At 38.0% G+C, this 27273-nt stretch overlaps 2 protein-coding genes across 7 annotated transcripts in view; one reads left to right on the plus strand and one right to left on the minus strand.

The window, feature by feature from the left end:
• Nucleotides 1–27273, minus strand: part of LOC113500141 (N-alpha-acetyltransferase 15, NatA auxiliary subunit-like) — a 71248-nt gene that overhangs the window by 35383 nt on the left and 8592 nt on the right. For 2 of the 5 annotated variants that reach the window (XM_026880839.1, XM_026880835.1), the window contains one exon: nt 14052–17562. The exons of the other annotated variants lie outside the window; for them this stretch is intronic. In XM_026880839.1, coding sequence (XP_026736640.1) covers nt 17516–17562 — 47 coding nt within the window. In that variant the 3' untranslated portion in view covers nt 14052–17515. Of the gene's footprint in view, nt 1–14051; nt 17563–27273 lie in introns of those variants that run through there. 5 annotated transcript variants of the gene reach the window in all.
• LOC113500140 lies at nt 9633–26361 on the plus strand. Of its 2 annotated transcripts, none has more exons than XM_026880834.1 (2): nt 9633–11767; nt 22636–26361. In XM_026880834.1, the coding sequence occupies exon 2, from the start codon at nt 22636–22638 to the stop codon at nt 25963–25965; it is 3330 nt and encodes a 1109-aa protein (XP_026736635.1). In that variant the 5' UTR covers nt 9633–11767; the 3' UTR covers nt 25966–26361. The 2 variants fall into 2 exon arrangements, with proteins under 2 accessions (XP_026736635.1, XP_026736634.1); XM_026880833.1 differs by lacking the exon at nt 9633–11767 and adding an exon at nt 11776–14120.

Genomic DNA, 27273 nt, shown 5'->3' on the forward strand with positions numbered 1-27273 from the left:
AAGTAATTACATGGTTGTCTTTACGTTTTTCTTTTTTTATTAAGTAGGAACTGAGTTTCAGATAATAATATTATTGCTTGAGTATTACGGCTTGAGACATGTAATTATACAATAGTTTTATCAAAAGGAAATTGGTCCAGTTTAGAGTTTTTAAACAAAAAAAATTACTTTCAAAACTTTCTCTTAGTTATTTTTTAACTAAAGTACTGAGCCAGAGCCGCTAGAATCCAATTTCATAGTTGAATAATTATTTTATACTTTTATCCCTTTTTTCGATTTAATAGGCGCTTGTTAAGTGGTTAAACAATTCCGCGAAACATTTCCGCGCAACAGATTAAATTCAAGTGCCTATTATTCAATAGCCATTGACCTTTACGGATTAATGTATAACATAACTTAGTTACACGCGCTATTTTTTAACACCACGATAAATACGGCCATAGTCGTGCTGACACCACCAATATTCCGCATTGATTAACATTTTTTACGTAATAATAATTGAAGTACTCATACTTAATAAGGAAGTCGAGATTAATTTGCAACATTATATCTATGAAAACATCATGAAAAACGTGTGCATTTATAAAAGACTGTGTAAGAAGATGCAATAAATGCATATGATAAAAGTTCATTAGGTTATTAAGTGTTCATTTGCATGTTAAGGTGGTGATAATTGATGACTTGGGCATGAATTATTAACTAATCTTCTTGCAATAACACAATTGCATAAATAAAGAGACAATTGCACATGCAACAATTAACTCTGTAGTAGCAAAATAATTAGTCATTTATGTCTTTACTAGCGTTTTACAAATCCCGGTATAGGACAGTTGTCTAACTTTTGAATACGCACGCGTCGATTCATAAATGTACAATCGTATTTGAAAGCAAATTATCACTCGCAAGCGTGATTAACTCAGCATTCTACTGTTCAATAAACGATTGTCTAACAAAGCCATAAATACAGACGGTTTAGAAACTAAAATATCAAGTTAGTTGCACAAAAGCAGCTAGTACAAGAAAACCCGTGTAGATTACACGGCATTAGCACACAGCGTAGTATTACCGGTAACAACGAACAGGGGAAATGCTCGCTTACTGTGGCTATTAGATGATGAAATGTTTGTAACAGCTAACACCTGCTCCAATAACTGGTATGTACGGGGATAAAAACATGTTATTCATGTACTTATGGAATTGTGAATAAGTGGAAAAACTAAGTGGAAAGCACTGCGTGCGACCCTTGTCGGGTAACGTAACTAAAGCGACGCGATGGACATAACTCGTGTGCGGAGTGTTACACACTGGACACAAGGAAGCCAGATAGATACACTTCGAAGAAAACTATCAACTTGTGCAATTATTAATCAGTTAATTTCCATGTTTCTTGGAATGTAATGAATGCATATAATGTATCCAGCTGCTTAGGAATTATCTAGAAATGTAATGGCCCTTATTTACACTGTGTTCCTAAGGCGCTTTGTACACTTGCTGCTATAATAAAATTTGAAGATAATAATTAAATAATATGATAGTAATTAATTAAACCTTGTTTATCTAAAGAACGACGTGAATTGACTGTGTCTGTGAAAAAAAAACATCCTAAAATGTAAATAAAAATCTCTTTTTTATTGATAAATCAAAGCCCACCTCTATTTTTCTCACACGCGACTAAATTAATTTTATTATCTGTTACCACGATCGTAACAACATTTATTGTATAAAATACTTATATCCTACCTAAACGTGTTTATGTAGATCAGGCACAAAAGCCTTCTTAATAATCATAGAAATTATTAGAATTCTATTTTTACCACTAAAACAACAAACATTAATATGTTAAAAGGTGTGTCTAAAAATGACCGAGACGGCGCCACATTAGCATTTCAAAACACTTAAGTTCATGTGTCAATTTTATTTAGGCTAATATTTGTCATGATCATGGGATAATCAATACAGAAAAAATGGCAACTTATGTTCAATCTCATAAAAAAACACTGCTTATGAACAGATTATTAATTGATTAAATTACAAATACATTATCTAATCAATTTAGTGTACCTAAGCACCTCTCTGCGAACTATAATTTTGTTTTGATGCTAGATAATATATGTTATGGGATCCGCGAACCGGTAGGTGGCGCCAGCCCAAAACACAGATATATCGTACAGAATTTTCCTTTTACAGAAATATTTTTAGTCCACAATAGAAATATTATCATAAGTTATCGTCATTTCTAAGAACTTTGTATTGTCTTTTATTTGTTATGTAAATCAATCAATTTGTGGTATTCTCTAAATTATTTTAACGAGGTAAATGTAGGTAACATGTTTGGGATGATATCAAAGAATTTCAAACATGTAAAAATACCTCGAAATCGACGTCCATCAAACGGCAAAAAAGATAGGTAATCATTAAAGGTAGCATGTAGGATTGTAGGTACATTTTTTGTTATAGCTGCAGAATAAAAATTAATCATTATATAAATTACAGGTAGCCGGTATAAAAACAAGCATGTTAGCGATTTCTGCACAACCGCTAATTAGCGACAATACACCGGACACGCGCAGTTCACACTTAATTGGTCAAAACCTACGAGCCCTGTCTCCGCTCAACAACCTTTACTTCTAAAACATATTCAAAATAGGTACCAATACTTGATATAAAAGTTTATATTTGGCTTACAACTATTCTATTTTAAGACTGATGATACTCTGGCATTTAATTCACTTACCGACTTCTAATTATTCAATTAGCATTTTGTATCGTGCACAGTGATGGCTGAATTGATTGATTGCGATTCGATACATATGATTACTCTTAATTGATTTTTCGGATCACTACTAAAATATGTAGACGTGTAATTTATTGTAAAAACGATATCTAAATAAAGCTACAAAAACGGTGCTCGGTTGTAGCGTGTTTTAATACCATAATATTCTTAATATTTCCGGAAAAAAATGACATGCACTGGAGTCGCGTTGTTCGCGCGCTTTTCATACGACGGCCATGTTGTGGGAAGCGCGGGAAAGTGGAAAGTGCTCGGGTTATCTTATTGTCAGTGTCTAGGCCGCGTCATTGTCTCTTCCCGTGTGAAAGCTAAGATGTAAATGCAATGGAAGAAGCATTTTTATCTAATTACATAAGATAATTTCGTTAATTATACAAGATTGCATAAGAGCGAGATGTAATGCAAATAATGTTAGATCATACGTAGACAATTAACAATTTCGTTTGGTAGTTTACGTCAATGTATGACAGACAATGGACATCAACAGAGTTACGAGTTATCGTTCATATTGAAGAATATTATTGTGATGACCATTATAATTCTTGAGCAAACCGTCATATGCTAAAAATGTACGATAATAGGTAAGACCTTCATAGTATCTGCACCTGTTAGTTAGCATCCTTCTAGCATACCTATATCCGCAATAGCCGGGCATTTCACTCCGACCCGTGTTCTCATTAATTCAAATAGATTCGTGATTATAGATAAGAAATACGGCAATTTTCATTAAGCACACAATGTGCAACGAAAGTGATCTCTCACGGTTATAATCTCGATCAATTAGCTGTTTCACACCAGGTGACAGATGAAAACGTCCTTGACACTATAATTATATGTCATTATGGTAATTAGAAACGACGCGACAATCGAGACAACCGGAGCTTACAGTGACTATCTTATTTCCATCTATATGGTTACTCATCCATTTTCCGAGCAAAGGTTACATGCGCTACATTTTCACGGCTAATTGAGTAGAGGCGTTTACGAAGAAAATAAGTCAAATGTCAATAAATAGGTTTGTAGTAATTATAAAAACGATGACTAATTGGCAGCCGTATTTATTTTCATATCCACGGTGACGTTTCTTTATTCGTGTAAAGTCATAATTACGACTGAACATTGCTTTTTCAAAATAATTTACATAAATGTTTAATATTATACTTTGTTAATGAATATGTTTTGATATAAACAATTTTTTTGCTATTTAAAGGTCATGATCCGATTATGTCTTAATTTTTGAATTGATAAACTGCGTAGGAGTTTGTTTATTCCTATTATCCAATCTACGAAGACTTTGGACCTGAATGTTATTTACCATTGGAATTTTTATGATCATCAAAGCATACATCAATGATTTTTTAAATGTTTTGAAATGAAATTGAAACAACTTGTTACCTAATTGTTATTATACCATAAAAATGTCGGTACACATTAGCGTTAATAAATGAAATTATAGATTTTTTTGCTGTAATAGCTGCCCGCAAAGGCAATTTTTCTCAGTTATGTTAATACAGAGGTAGGGTCAAAGCCATTACTATAAATGTAACGACTTGTTTATAATATTTTTGCATTAATCATCTTTTGGTCGTGATGACTCTTAGCGGTTCCGCTTGCTGGCGCCAGACATGAATATAAAAATCTTTTTAATTACAGATAGATATGGTAATATAATGTAATAGGTTTCTCTTTACAAAAACATTTATTGTGTCCAGTTGTAAGTATTTTTAAATCAATTTGAACTCGAACCAAAATTATCGAATGTCGTTCTAAAATATTTTTTTTATTCAGTTATTCTGATCTAAATGAACAAAGGACTATTAAATAAACATTCCGTACAAATAACCTTTCTCCCTCTTGTGGTGCCCTGGTTTAAAAGTATAAAGTTAATACGAAAGCGTATAGTACTGTAAAGTAGTGCACTATAAAATACATTTCTGCAATCTTATGGAGTCGCGTCCAAAAATACTGAACAGGTCTCCGTAATGGCGGCTATCTCTCAGTCTATATAGCTTTAGTATTATTATCGTCGTCGAGTTTGATGGGAATTCCGTTTTGGGTCGCATGCGCATGTCCCCGCTCGGAATGCGGAGATGACCGCTTGGCCGCGCTTCTTTTAGTCGTTTCGCCTTTCTCATTAGCATAAAAAAATCGAGTATACGATAGACGTCCGACCTTTTGATTTACACGTACAATCAATGTCAATGCCGTCCGATATTATCATAATGAAGACAATAACACGACGTTCAATTAAATTGATGAGTGTTTAGCCCCCGACCGAGACAGTATTAAAAACTTGCTACGTTTTACTTTGACCTTTATACTTACTAATTAATTAATGTAATTAATTTTAATGTTACGTATTTTAATTTAGAAGTGTTAAAAAAATTTCACGCATGTCTAATGCGTCTATCTATCTAGCTATCACTTACAGAATGCAGTGTTATTTACTGTAAACACAACATTTATGTAACTTTAGTCACGAAGAGGATTTCCACGTATCGTATAAATATTTATTTGATTAGTAAGCCTTCTCACGTGACCGTAAACTTGGGTGTTGAGGTCGGCAGGTCGGCAGATCACTGGCACGTTTTCATACATTACGTTTTAACGTGACTAGAGCTTGCGTAAACCGATACGGTTATCGTAATGCACTTGTTAGACCGTTACGAGTACTCGGGGTCACAGTTACAACAAACCGATGTTATGCGAATCACAAATTAATGATATTAAAAATAATTGAACGACAAACAGAGTATCAGTTGACGGTAAAATTATTTGCTCACGATATTGCTTTGAAGAAAATAACGGTTCTTAATTGTGTTTGGAAATGTGCTGTTAGTATTCCGGGGATACCTTTGTGCTTTGAATTAACGTTTAACTACGTCGTGGTTATATTGACCTGTGCTGTGCTAATAAAATGACAAAAATTAGTAGCAAAAATATAAGTATAAATCATGTAATATGAAACGCAATAGTAGAAACAAAACTGGTCGTACAAACTGCACCATATATAGAAGAAGGTGTTACATGCCGGCCAATTAATAATGAAATGATTTAACAATTTAGTAGCATACAGCGGATGCACTCGAGAGCTTGTCGAATTGATCCCTTTCCCTTAAGTGAGACAAGTATTTTCCACAGCTTCACCACTTTCTACGTGAGTTACGTCCGCGGGAACCGGGCCTGTCTAGCATCCGTTGCGTAATACGCTCTCTATTCACCGGCACCCATATTAAAAAGGCTTTTGTTATTGTCCTCGTGTTTAAATTAACTTAATAACACGTTAAAAGTTATATTTATGCAATGCTAATGGTAAGTTGTATGTAAATAAATTGAGCATCTCACGCTCGTTTGCATGGAGTTTTAAATTTTTATATTTAATTTTAAGATAGCTAGAGTCACTTAAACTAAAATTAGGTTATTCATAACGTTAACAATACATGGCAACAACGGAATGCTGTGGAATGCGTGCTCATCACGACGCCATAACGTTAAGGAAAACGTATAAATATATTTTATATTACTTCAAAATACGCGTAATACTGGCAGCTTATAGCGACCGCCGATGCCATAAATTAATGTTTGACGTTTGAAAGATGAGAAATAAAAGGCGCCAGATAGCGTCGGACGTCGCGCCGCCCGGGATCCGCGTGAAACCCACTCGTTTGCATTTTATACGTTATATGGACCGCGGGCCGACCGACCAAATCCGCAATCTCGACAGTGCGACGACCTTGGTCTTTTATGAGCCGTTATGAATAATTCGCAAGGGCAAACTCTGTAAGGTGAGAAGGACAGTGGGATTCACAAGCTTTATTGCTTGAGCTTGTTACGTTTTAATGGGAAATATGGTGTGAAGACGGTGCGAACAAAAAATATACCAGCCATGAGTCCATTCCCAAGAACATTTACTTTTCAGCCGTTCCCTGGGAATGTCGGTTAACGACTTCCAATTTCGTTATATCGATAATCCGCAACGCAACAAATGTTTAATGTTTGTTGCGTTGTACATCACATAAAAACTGTAAATATATCTTGCAATACATGCTCATCATAAATAGGGAGCTTACAGTGAGCCTTTAGGACCAATTGTTAATGATACCGTGTCTAAATAATGACAGCATTATGATCCACATGAATTTAACGAGCCATTCATCATCGACCATGTTAATGTCGCATCTAAACCAGATTCTGTTGCAAATAGACGAATTTCTGAAAGCTATCCATTTGGAACTGACTCGATTTCATCAACTCTTAAGTTAGTAATAAAATATGTTACTGGCATGTTATGTTTATAGTGCGTAATTAAATTTAACGTCTTATTTTAGTTTTGTACCGCACTAAGTGTGTATCAATTTAGCAATAGACTCTCATATATGGACAATGGTAAGAAACAAGCTCTTAATTGGATCCACCGAACGACAGAAATAAATAAATTTAATATTAGCCCACCTTTTGGAGGCCAAAATCCATAAGTTATTGCACAAGTGATGCATATAAATGCCTAGACTGCTAACGTTATCATTTTTTGCAATTAGTTCGAGTGCAGACTCTGACTATTTAACGAGTGCATATCAGTTTATTTTTAAACCTCTTTAAAATATTATTTTCACTACACGAACCTCTGGAGGTTCATAAATATGTGATCTGATTTGATCGCCGAATAATGATAATAACATATAGCAATTTGTCAGACAAAATAAAATAGCATAAAACACTTAAACGCAAAAACATGAAATTGATTTTAATTGGTGTGCTTAAAAGCCATAATTTTGGGCATGGCGGGGGCGGGGCTGTCTGTGTTCTTCCAATTAGTACTAATATATGTACCTTATGTTTATCAGGTCTTAGACAAAACTGGTCAAGAACACGCCGCCTCTTAAGGAAGCCTAAGAGCTATGTCTATGAATTTACACGTATTTTAATATTAAACAATTATCAGAAACAACGAAAAGTTAACCAATATTAAGTAATCAATAGTTATTTAATTTTAATGCGTTTTTCAACTTATTTACTATTAAGCAAACGACCAACCAAGCATTTAAAGTTACAACATAGACACCGGCAGCGTGTTAGCTCGAAAAATGCATTTCAAAAGCATTCTTAGCAATACATATTTTAATTAAAATATGTTCTAGAATGCACATTACGTTTAACATGACAAAACAGATGTTATCTGCAGTTACTAAGGATGCTTAATTACATGAAGGTCAATTTTAAGTATAATAATTAAAAAGTGAATACCTATGTCGTTCTCACATAACATTTTTTATAATGAAATTCAAGTTAAGAGAATAGTAGATAATTGAAAGTGTGCGCTGAGTTGGTAACCTTTATAAACGGAAGACAACGCCCGACCTATTAAATATAATTTAATTTTCATATTCATCAGTAAACATATTAACATACGAATTGTAATAATCTTAATCGCTATATACTTTACTAGCTGTTACCCGCGACTTCGTCCGCGTGGTTAGGAAATAAATTATTTTTTCGTAATAAATCGTAGCCATGTGTTAGTCCAGGGTGTCAGCTAACTCCATACTCATTAAGATCGGTTCAGCCGTTTTGACGTGAAGAAGTAAAAAACATACAGTCACAAAGTTTCGCCTTTATAATATTAGTGGGATTTGATATTTATACATTGAACCCAGTTAGGTAGAGAAATAACTTTAAAACATCATATTCCAATTCTTCAGCTGTCCAGGAAGATGCTAAAACAAATGCTTTAGGATTAAATCAAACAATTTCGTTAATTGCTCGCATAGATCAAAACTAGGTAAACTAGGTATTTTAGTCCATTTCTAAACAGCAACAAAATATTAAAACGTTTCGCGTTTTGACATATTCAAGTTACTGAATAGTTTTAAAGCAACACAAAAAGTAGTTTGCAAATCATTTCAAAATTGATTAGTTTTAAATAAAAAAATGATCATTGTATAGGGAAATGCTAAACATAATAAACATGAGCGAACTCACCCATTTACGTCAATGCCAAAGTTTCCTGGAAGACCATATAATATTTGCAAGAAGCTTAAGAATATTGTCGTCAAATACAAAAAAAAAACGATCGTATAAAATTTGCACCAAATACGTTTTGTTAAAGGGACCATTTAAAATGTTCGTGGTGTGAATTGGAAGTTGCATAATAAAACCGCGAGTTGCATCGGGTGCTAACACATCGAAATGTGCTAAAATATCAGAGTAAACTAATTGGAACAAGGCTTTTTATTGCGAAACTTCATGAGAATATGTATGAAAACTGAACAATTGAATTGAACGAAACCACCGCGAGCATCGAACGGGTCCAATGTAAAGTTTATATGTAATTGGTTGATTGATAATAATTAACACTCTGCTATCCGACAGACGATGAGATACGAGAGATAATTGGGTTTTTAATGGATCATAAATGGTTGGGAATTATTAAGCCTGAGATAAACTCGTTGAGAACAAATATTTGATAAAATAAACGGATTTCGCATGCCATAAAAGATACTACAAAAACAGTCTCTACTCATAAATAATAATTTTACCAAAATAACATTCGTTGATGATAAAAATAATGGCAAAATAAGACTGATGTTGGAAAAATCCCATAAGATCGATTAGTTTATAGCTATGCCATGAACGACTCAAAGAATTGACTAACATGTTGTCAATTAATAATCACGAGTCACAGTTACATGGGTATTTTTCGAAGCAGAGAATTCCTATAAACAAATAATTTGCGTCAAAAGCGAAGAATTCCAACTATTTGATATAACATCCATATTAGTATTAATATATACATATTTATGTGTTCGCAAAAAAATAACGAGTTCACATAAAATTAATGTATCAGTCGAATACCAGACGTCACGGAATAATTTTGTAGATATGTCGAATATTTAATATACAAACAGAAGTGTTTTAGCGATAAACAATAACACAAATACCCATAACTATAATGAGATCGATGAAAATTTGAATAAATTATGTAAACAACGAATTCTGTTTGTGTGTCCAGCAAATAAGTAATAAATAAAAAATAAAATTTATGGAAAACATAGAATTTCGATAAATTCAACCAAATGACTGCATTATCTAGACTGGAGAAAAAACCCAAACGACTAAGTAGGACAACAATACATTAGGCTAAAAACAAAAAAAAAACGTTAGACGAGAAAAGCTTTGTTATCTGAACCGTTTATCAGTAGGTACACGACGATCTTAAAATAGCGAGAGAAATAACGGAAACAGTATGGTGCAAGAAAGGTAAACTGATACTTGGTGGTTGAAGTAAGTCTGATGCTTTCGTGAAAGAGAAGCCGCTCTACATTGTGTAGATCACCGTCTCGCTCGGAGTGCTACAGTAATACTTTCAGAGGTAGCGGTAGGCCACCTGTATCAAATAATAACGGAGCGGTACCGAGATAAGCACGAATTCGATTCTAATATCGATTAAAAGTCTAAGTAATCGATTACTATCTTTACGCAATAAATGTATGCATGTCTTTAACGTGGAAGCCTTCTGTTACATAGTCAACTTCAATTTATAATTGTCGGTGAAAGCTCTCGTTAAACTCAAACTCAATAGCATATACGAATAGTTCAAAACTTTGTAAAAATCTAAATTAACATAATTATTTCCCAGCCTAAGGTGACCCACTGCGACGGAAAAGTCTCCCAAATCCTACCAGATTTCCCTTTATTAAATGCTTAAAAATAAATTACCGGAAAATAATAATTCCGCGTAAATAAATTGCAAGTTGATCGCAGTCAAAAGCGCGGCCGTGGATGACGTCTAGTTGTATAAAAAAGCACTGCAGCCACAAAAAGGCATCATGAATATTCGATTACATAATTTAAGCGGACACACGGAGCCGAGTTTTGGCGGGCCCGAGACCGCCGGCGCCTCCGCGGATGTACTCATCCTACTACGGTTTCAAGAAATTAAAGAATCACGACTCTTTAATAACGTTGTTTCTCGATCGAATTAAAAGCGGATTTTCAACATACAGGTGTGTAAACTTTGCAAAAGATGATGCTACAAGGCTTACTATATTGTTTTTGTGTTCATAATTTATAACGTTTCGTATATAGTGAGTATACTGTATCCGTAAGTATTAATATTTTACAAAATATTTTCCTTAGAACGGGCAGAGTATAAGTACCCTGATCTTGATATTTATAAAACGTGATGGTAAACAACTGATAAGTTTATCGACCTTAAGCGATCATAACCTCATCAGTAATCCAACGCACCTGATGACTAAAATGTTGCTGAAATACAAAATTAACTCGCCGAGTAAGCGCCAATTAAATGTCAGAAATCATATAAATGTCTCCTTTGGACACGCACAATATCCGTTGCAGCTGTTCAAGTCGTCGAAACTGTTATTAAAATAAGAACCATAGCCAAGTGAATCACATACAATGTAAATCGAACGTGACACGAGTAAGTAATGTCCATATAGTAATTGTGTGACTTGATCTCGAATGAGAACGTTTGGAACCTGTAGTAGGGTCGCCAAAGTTATGAAGTGGTCAAACGGTCAGAGCCGGCAAGCGCCTCGGTGTCGCGGAATGTGGTACGGACGCGCCGCGGCGACACCACCTAAACACGATTCCGAGAAAAAAAAAACATAATGAAAATAACAAACGACCATCGCGAATCGCTTCCAAGTCGCGGCGCTCGTGAATTGTACAAGTCGATAGAATTCCACGCTCAAACACCCATTAAAATTAAACGTACTCGTGCAACTGTATTGATAACCTAGTCGTAATTCAACGAACTGTATTTGTTGACCAAATTTTTCCAGACATTGTTACAGTAATGAAATCAGATGTGTTTATAAATTTGAATAGTGAAATTAATATTGTTTTAAAAATAAATCTATTGAGATCTTCGCGTGCACACATTTTCGTCGAATAATATTAAATAATGACACATACCGCCTTGGCAATGGTTTGCTATATCAATTGGCAGTACACGTAAGTTATTTATTTACCGAATTCCTAAAAGTAATATTAAATGATTGTAGTGTTAGAGGTTATCCACTTTTTATTCTCATGCTGGATGATTAAATCGCACAATCAATCATAACATTACCGTTTATTGGTGATGTATCTACAACCTACTTGCTTGGCGCCAAATTCCATAAAAAGTTATATTAAATGACAGTGAGCAAAGTATGTTAATAGGACGCCGAAATACCTCATTTATAAAAAAACTATACAAACATCTAAAATATTTAAAACGTTTTTATAAACATAATTAATTATCAAGGTGCACTACTCAACGAAGTCGAAAAGCATAGATGGTATTTTAGCGTGTGGCCTTGATCCCTTATTTAACCGATGCAAAATGTTCCAACCTGATCCTGCGAAAACGAAAAAATGAAACAAAACTACAGTAGGCCCCTACCCCTCCCACTGGGGAAAACCAAATACCCCGTCGGGCGGCACAAAAAGAAGAACCAACGACCTTTTTAAAAGCTAGATCCGCTACACACACAACAACACTTAATGACATAAACATATTGATACACGGCGTCGATAAGGTTTGGTAAATATAATATTATGGTAATGCGGACGGTCCCGTACGGGGTCCGTCCGCGACCTTCCGAGGACGCGTCGGTGTCGATGACTCGCCGGCGCTTGCGCAACTCAGCGGCCGGCTCGTAGATGATCGCCGAGCGAAATACGGATAACTACGTTAGATATTCGGACTTATACAGATGCACGTTATGTCAGAATTTACGTGTAACTAGTTTGAGGTTCACGGTCACGAGTCTTGCGTTTTATGAGCATGTAATAAACATTTTGTTTAAGGCAGGTAATTATACACACGTCTGCAGTGTTTCTTTTTATTTTACACTCTCATGATTTCAGTAGACAGGAAGTGCAATAACTTTTCTGTCAAAGGTAAAGAGACGCGGATGTAGTCGTGTTAATGTGACATCATATCCTTCGTGCCGAGAAAGGGCACAACATCTTTACGTTAATGACTTCCAACAGTTCAATTGATGTTGGTTCGGTTCCAAGAAACTTAATTTATCATAGGTCCGAGTTGGTGAGCGGTGACGTAGCCGACAGCTCCCGACACTGGCACTTGGGCCTATGTGATGGCAAATGGAAATAGAACTTAGTCATGCTACCTTGTCAATGGGACTTAATCATCGTAAACTATGCTTGAACTTTTCAAAGGACAAAGTACATTTATAACAAGTATGGACTCTTAGGAAAAGAGAAAAGCGAAAGAGATTTATTATTAAATCTGCCAATTATCCTTTCGATTATTCATATACCAATAATAATATAAAAAATGTATATCAATGACTGGAAAAAATAACAATAGCAAATTTAATCTATAGTTGATATGAAAAAAATTGAACTTGACCTCGTCACAAGAATTATGCTAACACGAAATACGTAAATAGAGAAAGAAATTGATAAACATTTGATAAACTTAATCAATTCCTTGAATATACACATTATTAGAAACATTTCTAGAAACATCAAAATATTGAATGAATATCAATAAGTTTGAATCCAATCCCACATTAAGTGCAGACAGAGCAATCCAAAGGTTAAACATGATCAACCTATTGCACTTTATATGCACATCATCATAATTTATTTATATTGTAAATCAGTCACATCATTCAAGTTTTTACACATAATACTACAGCCATCAATTTACACAATAAGGGTCGTTAGTGTAATAGCAGTCATATACGTGATAACTTGAAGAGGGTCTTCGAATACCAAAGCTTAAGTTAAGCTAGTAAAGAAAACGAAGAGTTTTTGATAATAATAGTTAGGTGCGTGTGTAGTTAGATGTGACACAACATCCATGTATGCACATGATGGTAATAGGGTCCTCCCATCAATTTCATGTCAACAGGTGTCATTAGACATGTAATAATCAGCATCGCTCTGCAGCATCACGTCACCGTGGTGTCGCATGTCGTGTCGCGACAGTGTGACACGCGGCGGTGTGTGTCGCGCGGTCGCTGTGTGCGTAGGCGGTGCGCACGCGCTACGGCGGCGTATTTACACCGGCGCCCCCTACCACCGCAGCCACTCATGCGCCGCGCGACCTGCTGAACACACGTGCACCCCACCACTGACCGGCGCGGTGACCCTCGGGACATAACACAACCGACATTCCACCGCTAAGCGACAACCGCGACACTACACCCCCAGTATGTGCACAGTGACTGATCATCAGTGACAAATTATAGAACTTGAGTGAAGTGACTTTAGAGCGTCGTCGTGTGATGTGCGACTGAAGACGAACAACAGTGATTACAGCCGCAGCCTCAACCGTTTAACAGAAAACGTAAGCTTGTGTTTGTTTACAAACGTTATAGTATTTACTTATCATGTTTTAGGCGCGTTCGGTAGTAACTCAGTGAGCGTATAATGCTTGAGGACAATCGCATGCTTCCAGTTAGGTCCCCGACCCAGATCTCACGGGCTAGTCGGTTCCGACGGCGGCACAGCAACAATAAGCGCGACTCCAGAAACAATGAGCCGTATCACGACACTAATATTAAAGTCAAAGTTTCACAGCGACCAGCCTTCGACATAAAACCCAATGACGCCACTACAAACACCTGTGAGAACATTCAAACAAAGTGTTTCGGAGGTTTGTGTGACTGACGTTGCTTAACAATCTAAAAATGTCCCGACGCGAACACGTTTAATATTTCCATCTATTTTTCGTAATGACATAGCTGTTTACTAATAGTGTTTAGCAATAATCTTATTTCTAGCAAAACACCTACGAAACTCGTAAACGACGCGAATAATCGTAAACAGTTTGTCAAAAATGAATAGGTTACTTATCCGTTATTTATAGAAAATTTAATCATAATTTAGCCAGCATACATTAAAAGTTCTCAAAATAGATATTACGTGAAATCAAATGCAGTAATGATTCCTCCAGAGCTTAATGGCACCGGTGCACAAGAAATACAATCATCCTTGCTTAATTGAATTGCATCAACGCAAGCTTAAGATCGCATTAGTCATACTGTAAGGCGTTATAATGAGCGAAGAATAATATGTAAATATTTGGGTAATTCCGTGGATACAAAGTACAAAATAATAAAATGGTTAGAGGTGATGTTTTCGTGATCAATAGCGATTATGGTGTGAACAATGTGAACGTAGATGTGTAGGTAACGGAACTTCCAGCCGGACCTACATTCGTACGCGTGCAAAATGTATAATCAATAGTTTGACAACATGATTACGTGACCGTTTTATATTTCTAAACCTAAATAAAACATAAATTTGTCGGTGCTGTCATTCAACGTTATATCACGTACCGGATGATTACAAGATAATTGGTTTTCAATGAAAAAAGAAAAACAAGACGACAAAAAAGATTGTGTTGTTCAAAACGTGTCCTTCAACTTTATTATTTGTGTGTCTATTTGTGCATAATGTGTTTTGATCGGTTTTAATTATCTACGCTAACATAAAATCAGTTTTCAATTATGGGCTTCTTCATTACGTGTAAATTCAAACAGGTAGATTTTATAGTGTATAGACATAAGATATAGTGCTCGTGTTAATGATCCGTTATATCACAACGGCACACAAACCGCCATGTTCTGATCGTACTAAAGAGAACGAAAGCGAAGCTAAGACGGACATACACTTTATATGACATAACAGAATGACAGCAACTTACAAATGATTAGGGAAGCTCTACATACGAATAATCGTCAAGATGAAACGATTCGACCAAACGTGTTTATATAAATGATAGGTAAACAGTGAATGGTTATAGAACTGCGGAAATATAGGCTTTATAAATCACATGAATATGTAGCATTGAGTGCAATCGATTTATATCAGAATAAACGGGCACATAATCACCGATCCGGATAAACCGTGTGAACGTGAAACAAATGCCAATTAAAATACGGACGTAAACACTAATATCCGTGAGTACGTACAATAATAACATTCAGATTAACATCTTATTGGAGCATAATATTTAGATTTCCGGCGTAACAACTCAGATATATATTTATTCTAGGTGAACCAAGTATATTAAAAAACTATTCAGAATCCACCTCGAATTGTCAATGTTAACGATCAATTTAGTCTAGTATATGTGACAAACGTCAACAACATAATATGCAAATAACGAATCAAATGAGCATAATTTATATAACGTGTTCAATTTACATTATTACACGGATTACGCGATTTATCAATTAAATTGATACCTATTTGTGTGGAATGCTGAGGTTAATATGATCATAACTTTAGTCATTATTCGTGCTAGTCGAACATGTTGTTTTATACGCGTAAACTTGCATGCAATGTTGAATTACATGGCAAAGGAGCTGGCGCGAATCAAGGGTCAGTTGACCTACAGCCGTGCCAATGTGAAGGTGTGTAGTACCTAACGCACTACTACGGTGAGATGACACATCGGCGAAGCAGTTTACCTTCTTTGATCCCGGAATGCTACACCCAACCTGCCTTGAGTTTATTTCTGCTCTTTCTCGAAGTTAAACAAAGATTAAAATACAATTGAAATTGTAATTCCAAAATTCAGTATTACATCACCTTATGCTTTGTGTAACATTCTAATTCTCAAAAAGGCAAAGTAATTACAATCAGAGTTATTTTCTCATCGCAGTCACAGAGACGAGCTTATTTCACCTTTTGACATTACTGTGTAACTGAAGCTTAATAATATGCCGTAACATATCCGATGAATTTCATTATTCATCCGTATTGTTTAAATTTTATGGCATATCTTTATAAAACCACGCTCTAATTGAGATAATTGTTTGGTCAACATTGCACATTTCACTGGAAGGAAATATTTCTATTGCCAAATTGATCGCAGTGTCAACGCACCGGTCGGTGTTGACATTGCTTATGAAAACATTGAAAGTCAAATTTTCTTAACGTACAAAACTGATTAAAATGACGATAAAATAAGCATTAGATTACGTCATGAGCTCTTATGTTCGTTAACAAAAAAATCGCATCCGGCTCGGAGCGATGAAAAGTCCACGATAATACTGCAGCAAAAAAAGGAGCAACGCTCGTAAGAAACCGGTCGACAAGTATCTCGCTTACGAGCAAGGTCTACGAAAACTTAGAGAGTCGAGAACAATGTACAATGACAAATTGTTTTGTATGTAGCAACTCAGAATGTGTCTAGTGTGACAGGTTAAACAATAGACGCGCTCTCAGCAATTAGTTGCGCCCGCGCATCGTCAGCACCAGCATCGCTAATAGCCGTGACGAATATAAGCCGTCATTAAAAACCCTTTGTCACACGACGTGCAAAATAAATGGAAGCCTTCGAAGTAATGAGCGAGACTGATAAATATAATAGATAGGTACAGCCGGGTAAGCGTTCAAAATTATTGCAAAATTATTACAACATTTAACTATTAAAATATGCAGCTTTTCCTCGCACGACTCCAAGCGAAGGACTCGGGCGCAATCTAAGGTTGCCTATTATCCGCCACGCTCCGAAAACCACCAAAAGGTAACACAAGAACAGCGGAAAAATTTTGAAACTCATTGCACAAGAGACGCCTCATATTAAACAATAAAGGGGTAACTAATAACGTCGATTATCTATCCGAAATCAGTTAATTGATGTTTACTACACCGCTGCACCGGTAGCAGGAGCGCAATACAAGAACCGCCCACTCCAGCCGATCAGATCTCACTTACCAAACATGTTGCTTACGTATTAATGGTGAGGAGCTGAACATCGTGATAACACAACTTACCTGTAACAAAATAAAAATCATCATTAGTATAACAAGACAAAATGCGGGGTCAAAATGTTAACAAGCAAAGTTACAAGAGACATCGTTATTTTTAAAAACAAATATGTGGAAAGTGCTCGGCACGAATGAGAGATGCGGTAATAGATGGCAATTACTGATGACATGTGAAAGAATTACGAGCATTACGTTAAACATTACATACGAACAGTCATCGGGTAGGATCACTGGCCAATTACGAAACAAAGACCAAGAAAGTTTGAACAGAATGAAAAGAAAGCGTCGGCGCATACTATAACCGTATCACGCGCCGACCAATTGGAACCTCATTTGAATTTTTTAAGAAATATTTTAAATAAGTAACTAGCCTCGTAAAAGTATATAATTATTTATGGTTTTAAATTAATTTTCTCGCTTCAAACCAAGATTCTATGAGATATAATCACGTGAACATTAAATAATAGGTGTAACATGACATCTTTGGTTGTGAACTGAGATTGCAAACTCACTTGGCCAAGCAATGCGGAAGCTTCGGACATTAAATCGATGTGAAGGTTATTTTTGTACTCAAGGGTGGGATTAACATTGTATGCATAAACTGTATTTTATCTGGAAATCAGTATAGGGCGTTATTTACGCCACATAACATTAAACCACTTCTTTACCGATCGAACAATTTATAGCTTAGAAAATATGTACTGTTTAAATATTAAATTTAAGTCCTGAGCAATAATTCCAGTTTACTGCAAGATTAGATCTTAATCTTGTCTACATTTATTAATATTACATTTCCAGTCCAAATTAACTAGACTTTTAATAAGTTCCATATTTCAACACGCCTTTTTCGGTAGGCAGTAACTAACTTTTGCCTTACACAATATAGAGCAAAGCGATCAGCCTTGAAAGTGAGCTATGGGCATAAATCACAAATCCGGCAACAATAGTGTACATGGCAGTACTTAGTAAAAATAGTTTAAAATATTTCACTATGAAATGGCCCCGAGACGGCGCGTGCGCACTCCACGACCGCAACCAGTCACGATTTAAAAGAATCGATTTTTCATAAAATGTTGACCTTAAGAGGTCTGTGCCAAAGCAGACATGTTTAAAGCTAGATCCGTTTTAGGCGCGGCTAGTAAGTTAAGCTGTATGTGCATGTACGATAAGACTGGGTAAACGTTCAATGATCGAACAATAGTTTACTGTAATGACTATGTACACAATTAACATCGATCAGGTAGAACCCACGCAATAAGGAGCTGGATGTTGTGCAACACTCAACTAGCTACGAAGACAGTCTGTGCAAAGTAAACATTTTATTGCTGCACGTTTCTAAATTCGCTAAAGATAATCTAAATTGTAACTAACGAATGAAGGAATGTATAAAAGAATTCCCACATTAAAATACAAGGCCTTTTAATTGGGAGGTTTTGATCATAATAAGGCACGTCTAAGAATGGTAATAAACAACGTTCGTGAGACATTAGCTCGGTGCCCATATAATTAATTTGAAAATGAGCTAGATAATTGACACAAATAAAACAGGAAACCTTAAGATGACGTAAATCCAGCCGGTTATGGAACTTGCTCTGATATTTGTCTATATTATTTAAATGAGTTACAAGGTTACCTTATTATTCTCTTTGGAGTAGTAAAATTAGGTAATAATCAAAATCTGATCATTATATAGCTCATATTCACCTCGCCTTTTTAAGGAATTTGAGAGCTATTATGTATGAATAATGAATGCGAATTAAATTATAAACACATTCGATGGATACCTAAGACCAGGTGTATGACATAACAATTCAAGATGGTGCATTTGATTAAACTGGTTGTCTCCGCCTTGACCGAGCGACTTGTCTGCAGTAATTGCTATAAGAACTTGCCGTGACATTATTATAATTTCTAGTACTCCGCAGACAACAAATACCGATGCGTAACTCCTGACATTTAAGTATTAGAACTTAAAGCACACTTCGACATACAGAATTCCTTTGTGCCAGCAATCACGTCGGGTAAATAATATTTCGTTTACATGGTCATTTAAAATTCCTTTAATATTTTTAATAATAATTGGGGTCGATAGGCGATAGTTTACTCTCGTTTAAATAGCTTTTTAATAATAAGATCCAAATTCATCATTATCCCCTTGTTAGTGGAAGATCATTAATAATCGATTGCCTAAGCCCATTTAATACTTTAACAATGGTCTTCACAATCATTTATTTTCATTAGAACAATAGGCGAGTAATTTAAGAGGTTAAGATAGCGGTTAGAGTCGAAAATAAAAGAAATTTTAATGATCTAGTTGTTCATGGCACGCGCCGTGTGCCGCACGAGCATTTATTAAGGGTTGTCGCGAACCGTTATTTTTTTAATTTAATTGCGGGTTTAGCTTTAAGATTATTTTTATACTATCAATTTAATTTCGTTGACAGTATAATCTAAAAAAAGAAATCTCATATATTTATATTTTTAAGTGACGTATTCCGCGATGATAGCTAAAATACTAAGTGAATTCAATAAAGAGTTTGTGAGCACCCTAACGCGTAACCTTCAATGTAATGTGTATATCTCGCTAAGATAATCTCTGAGTATATGATTAAGTGCTTGCCACCCGATGAAGCACCAATTACTTTCGTCTCAATAAGCACATGTTTATGACAGCACGACGTCGTAATTTGCGACGCTCGAGGGCTGCGACGCTGACTGCTTTGATTCGATACAGTTTTGTAATCGCGCGACAAGCCAGCACAACCAATACCGTAACACACAGTAAGAACTCTTTATTGATTGGCGATCGCAATCATTATTATTATGCATTGCGCAATTTGTTCGACACACGCGTGCCGGACATTAAGGAGTGGTCAACAAACAGTTATGTCGCAAATAGGCGGTTATACTTTGTAATAAATAAACGCCGGTCGGCTTTCCGTCGTTCCGCAAACTCAAGGAGATCAATGCATGCAATTACCCGCAACTACAAACGTATCAACCTTCGTTTGCATGGGACTTTATCGTGGTAATTACTTAAATCACAATCATTGTACGCAAACTAAGACCTAATTGAAAGTGTTTGAACATAAGTAAAATATAAGGACGTGTACTGTTAGAAAGTGCAGAGGAATACAGTAAAACCTGGCAATCAACATGTCCTGACGGTTAAACCTGAGTCGAAACAAACAAAGGCCGATGGAAAGTTAGCGCCGAACGCGCGGACCGAGCTCTGCATACAAATCGTCAACAATACATCAGCTGAGAGAATTTCCCAACGTTGTCACAGTGAAACTAGAACGTGAAGAAAGCTTTTTATACATACGAGAACCCCTATAAAACAATTGTCGTGGCGCGTTCATTCCGCCGGCGCACACCCGCAAGGTTGGCGGCGGTATCGAAAGCACCGGCCACCGTGACACTCCCAGACAACTAGTTGGTTAATCACTTCACGTTTTGTACTGACCGCAAAAAAATCGGGCACCTTGCAGAGCGAGGCCATGCGCGCTTGTCTTAGTTTCCATCGCTCATGTAAAATTATTACGACAACAATGCATACGAACACGATGGAATGCAGGGCTCGTGAACACTCGCGACACAAATTTTTATGAAGGCAAACTAGGTATCGCAAACGAAAGGATGCAACCGAGATGAGCCTTAGCAGTCGCGGGCAAATGTCAAGCCGAGGTATTCGCTGAACTTTACGTCTCACCAGCTCCTCGATACGTGCACATTGCCAACTATGTGTAAACTTTATTAATAACATTTATTCAATAAATTCTACGTAATGTAACCAGCAGGTTTCTGAAAGCAAAGAACCGGTGGTTATTACAGCAACAATTGCCAAACATACGCCGTGCGACAACAACTAAACGTACGAAATAATCATAACCGAATCAAGGTTGTTCGTTGCGAATCACGTGGCTAATGAGTGCTATCGTTTCCCTCTTTCATAAAGATTTTAACCTTATGATACAAGAATTCAAATCGAAAATTTGTATCTAAATAGTATTCAGAATTAGGTAAGGGAAAGGTTACAGTGACCTATTGTAGTAATATCATTGGTGGTTGACTATGCCACAATCGAAACCAATTAAAACGTCGATGGAGCGGCGTCAGGCGGTGTCCGCCCTCGCCGCGCTATGATCTAGTACAGGTTCGGTGCATAGTTTAGCACAATTACGAAGCGGGTTAGGCTCGTGTTTTATCGAAGGCGAAATCGAATCGGGTGACCGAGCCTTTCACGGAGCCCGGGCACGCCCACCGGACACCACGGGCGACTTTGCCTTCACTGCCCTAATAGTTCAATATCTAGTTCTACTATTATTATCGTTCGACATAGTTCAGCCCGAGCGCTTTCGTTTCAATTAAGCTGACGCTATTTTGAAACCAGGTAAGCGATTGCGGCTTACCCACAGCGACCGCACTACCTGATATCATCATTGTATTCAATAAACAACATTACAAATGCAAAAGATTATGAACATAATTTCGTGACTGCGGCAAGAAGATTACATGGCGGAGCTCGTGCCGGTTTAAATTGAAAAAAAAAACCGATCATTGTTTCAAAACTCTCAAAGATTTCTATGTCGTTAGTCGTCGTCAGTTCCAATCTAGGCTAATGAACATTTCCCCGGTGTTGTTACATAGATACGGTAGAACAATGAGCTCTGTCCTGACATCTATTTAAAAATATACTATTGAATCAAATTAGGCACGACAACAGTTATAATTGTATTTAGGCACCGCGGCCTTACTGTCTCGTGGCACTTGTTAATTCGCCATTTCCAATTAAACGCTTGATTCTCAATGCCAACCGGGTCGGAGGTGGTCGCTCTACAAAACTTAATAAAAGGCGGGTGGTGGCGCGCGGCACGCCAGTGCCCGAAACACCGCGAATGGCCAACGCTTTTGTCTCCTTCAGGCCTTTCACTTTGTGCGCTCATGAACGACGACGAAGCCTATACGATTAACAAAGAAAGCCTTACTTAGATAAGTTTATGGATTAATGCGTTGTGTGTTCTAGTGCGTTTATGTTTGTGCAATATAACTAAGAAGTGATGTTTTCTAAACTTTCAGATGGTGAGAGGGGCGGCGTTAGCGCTGGTGCTGGCGCTGACATGGGCGTGCTCGTCGCGCGCCAGCGTGCTCGTGCCCACATACGTGCTGCCGCCTGACTCGTTCGTGCGCGATCAGCGCAGCCTCGGCGGGCAGCCGACGCTCGACGCCGAACACGCCGAGTCTCAAAGAACTATTAAACGACTAGTTGGTGGACACATCAAAATTAAGAATGAGAAAGCGTACGGCACCGCTAAAAATGCCATATCGTTTGATGCGAAGACAGAAAGTGGAAAATTTGCTGGAGTGATCGCGCCGGACCAGTCAGGCGGCAACGTTGGATGGAATCAAGGAATTTGGGATGATGGCATGCTCATGTCTAGTGCCGGCGAAGGAAAAGACGCACCTAAGACTAAAGAAGTCGATGAAGATAAGAAGACGTTAGCTGATCAGGTGGCCGAAGGAAAATACGGATTAATTCAAAATGAAATATTCGCCAAGAACCCAAAACGTCCAGGTATCGTAAGCTACGAGTTAAACGCAGAAACAAGATCAAAAGATAACCTTCAAAGCCTTGGCGGGCTCAAGAAAGATGAAATCTGGCTTGCTGAAGATCATCTGTTAGTTTTGAAAGGAGGATCATTCCCTGAACGAACCAAAGAGACTGAGGGTAGACCATGGCCACCGATCGATAATTACGAAGCGCCTAACAGGCAAGTAAAGTTACCGCAGAAACCTAAAGTGCCACCGCCCTTTCCGGTACGACTCTCCGACAACGGACCGCTCGTTTTCCTCACGCCAAACGGCAGTGTCCCTGCGTCCCTTTTCCCTTCCTTCTTTGCGGGAGAGGGCGAAGGCCCTCTACCTCCTCCGCCATTCCTCTTTCCATCGGGAGCGCCCTACCCCGCGAGTGATAATCAAGGAAACACTTCTTCCGGGGGAGCGCCGCAGCCAGGTCCTCCGTTCCCATTCCTACCCGGGAATGCGAGCGAAGGAGCATTCCCCTTCCCCCCATCCATGAACGGCTCTTTTCCAGAAGGCTTTCCGCCGGGCGCAGTGTTTCTTCCACCACCGAGCAACCAGTCAGACCTATACGACGAAGACGACCCTTCGATCTACTATCCGCCGCCTTACAATTTTTCCTACCGCGCTGACTACAACAATAAAGTGCCTGCGGGCCCACTTGTACCTGGAATAGTATTGCCACCTCCTCCGGATTTCTTTGCACCATTAGAGGAAAGCACGACGGAGGCTGTAAAGTCAACTACAGGCAGACCATCGACCGTGACGACATACACAAGGCCAAAGACGACCACGAGACCGAGTACCACGCAAACAGTGCACCGCAACAAGTATAAGACACGACCGACAACAACCGAGGCACCCAGGACCACGAAGGTACCGACAACGGTGACATCGCCACCGCCACTTGAAATCGTAACAACTCCGAAAACGAGAAAGCCTCAACGAATACCATCAAGGCATCCAGTGAGAGTACATAACCTGCCTGAAGAAAATACAACAAGGACCAAAACAGAAAAATCTGTATACAAAACACGAACAAAGGTAACTTCAAAACCTCTGTCTGTGTCGGTCATTTACGATTATCCGGAACCTATTTACGACAGTAAAGTTCCAACAACATCCGAAAAACCTTACATATTGTATGATTTGCCTCAGAAAACACCAACCATTACCGCGAACGACATTTCATCGACGCAAGTACCTCTTAGGGCCCATTATTCAAACTCACAGAACGACGTCCCTACTACAAAATTGCAGCCAATATACAATAACAGGAAACCAAACGAAAATGCGTTTGCATCTTTCTATTTCTACGATGAGCAGCCTAAGACCTCGCCTGCTCCAGCAACGTATTTCGATGGAAGAAATTACTACAAGACTGTACCAATTAGCCAAAATCCTTACTCGCAACAGCAAAATACAAACAATGGGCAATCAGGATTTAACCCAGCCGTGGATATTTCTTACGGAGCCATCGATCAAGCTGATGCACTATTCCTGTGGCCACAAAAGCAGGGACCACGTACGCTGACCCAAGAGTACTTTAGCATTCAAAAACCAAGACAACAGCCAGTTTATGTGCAACAACAGAAACAAAGGCCAGACGCTTTCTACCAACAAATCGCCGATATACAACAGACTATCGACTTTTTTACTACAAAGAGACCGAAAACACACTCTCACAGACAACATACGCATAAGCCAAAGGCTATAACAGCGAGACCTGTATACCAGTACAGCTACCAAACACAACCTAGGCCAGAACAGTTGCCATTCCGAGCACCTAAACTGGACCCTGAACCGTTCATACCTATGGTAAGCTACAGCAAACCTTTCAACGTAGCCAACGAGTTCAACGCTATAACACCATCAGTCTCACCTGGTTACCATCAACAATATCTTATTGAAAACGTGCAAGTGACGACCGAGTCGCCTACTTCCAGCAGATATTATCCGACTACAAAGCCCCGTGATGAAGATTATGAAGACACACATTTCCAAAATGATGTTCGCAATAAGAAGAACAGGAACCCTATACCGATACAAAGCGACCAGCCCGACCACGTTCGTCATGTTAGTAGGTACCCCAATACTACGCCGAACCCCATAAGTCAAGGATACTATACAAAGCAGGACGAAACATACTTTGACGACATTACAAAGAACTCATTCGATGTTTTTGGAAAGAAACTAGAGGACAACACTCACGACGTAAACGGCTTGGCGGTCACAGCTCCGCTCGACACGGTTAGAACTCCGATCAACAACGGCATAAACCTTCAATATGCGTACGAGATCGTCGAGTCCCAGAGCCCGAACCCACCGTCTCTGGACAGAGATACTCTGGTCAACTACCGTGAGCCACACCCCACTGTGAACCCGGAGAGCGAGCCAGTGCCCCACGTGAACGCCGAACTGGTGCAACAAAAGCCACCGTCATTAGCCGACGACACACTGGTCAATGACCGCTTGCCACGGCCGACAATAAACCCTGACAGCGAGTTCATACCCATAGCGAACCCCGGCTACAGGACGCCGCAGCAGTACCGTGCGCCCACGCAAGTACAGCGGCCGCAGTACACCGAGGAGCAGTACGAGCTGAACCGGCCATCACTGGCGGGTGACACAGCTGTGAACTACAAGCGGCCGCTGCCAGCCATCAACCCGGACGCGGAGTGGATCGCGCCGGTGAACTCAGCAGGCGAGGGCCGGCCCGGCTCGTACGTGTCGTACCGGCTGCCGGGCGAGGGCGCGCACGTGTACTTCGTGACCCCGCAGGCGGCGCAGGCGCGGGAGCGGTACCGCGGCCCGGGCTACGGCAGGTGAAACCAAAGCTCTAGTCCCGACTGCCGGCCGGCCCGACCCGGCGGCGGCCCGTGTAAATAAAAGCGCAAATGTGATGTTAAAGTGTCCTAAGTAGAGTAAGGTACGAAAGAGTAGCGGGATGGCCCGCGTTGCCATAATATTTAAACAGCGAGTTTTACTTAGTTTTACGTGAAATACGTTCTCGATGAGCGATGTTGTGAAACTTGACGGACGCTTTACTTTTTATATGTAATTTATTAAATTATTTTTAAGTGTCTGTGGTGCAGCATAATGATAGTTAATTTATTAATGTCAGTATTCAACGAACTATTGAGAATGATGTGTGATATGTGTGTGTGGATGATTGTGACATTGTTATAATAATGTAATAATGACAGCAATTGTTTATTGTAATAAAATTGTTGTTTAAAGAATTTTGATAAAAATCAATGTGATTTTGTATTTTATGTTTAAAACAAAGATTTTGAAGTAAAATAATACAAAATTGTTATAATTAGTGGTGTTTGTTTTATTAAATAGCCCCAACGTTGCAAAAATAATCTATATCCTCAATTACTCAACAAGTTAGAATAAAATAAATAACTAGGTGATATAAAACAGTTCTGTCTCCGGTGTTTTAACATAACGATTGACGGCGGACCATTGAATGATCGATCGTTAACTAAGCCAGGGACAAAAACTGCTGTGTTAGAACAATTACTTGGTAATGTGTACAGCAAAAACGTTCACAACTTGACCTAGCAAGTATACAAGGTCGTTTGGTAACTTTCTAGACATTACGCTTATTTGTAGTATTACTCATTCTAATCTATTCAAGGAAAATTAATATGTATTAGAAAGCGAAGATACTACAATTTATTAGTGTCGTTAAATCGCTGTAAAAGGCATTGATAAAGAAGCTCATATGATAGAATTTCAAATTCTTTGTGTAATTAGAAACTTAGGTAGTAAATAAGTTGCAATCTGGCAAGTTTGCGATATCAATGTAGATTATGAGATGCATTAAAAGGGTCTGGTAAGCAATAACCGTAAAAATAATATTCAAATATAATATTTAAACATGTATGACCAAGACATGAATAATTTACATACACGAACATAATTCTTAGAATCCTAACAAAAAATATACCTCAACCGACAACATGACCTAGCCGGAGTATTTTTTGGCTAACAAAAACGTTAATTCGTTCCGAATTATACAATGACAAATATTTACATAACAAGCGACAGCATTAAATTAGACTTCAATGCTACAGACGAACAGATGGTGTAAAGTCGTTACTTTAAAAGGAAAAGTAAATTTGTCTG

Source organism: Trichoplusia ni, chromosome 13, assembly GCF_003590095.1.
Source record: "Trichoplusia ni isolate ovarian cell line Hi5 chromosome 13, tn1, whole genome shotgun sequence".
Lineage (NCBI taxonomy): Eukaryota > Metazoa > Arthropoda > Insecta > Lepidoptera > Noctuidae > Trichoplusia > Trichoplusia ni.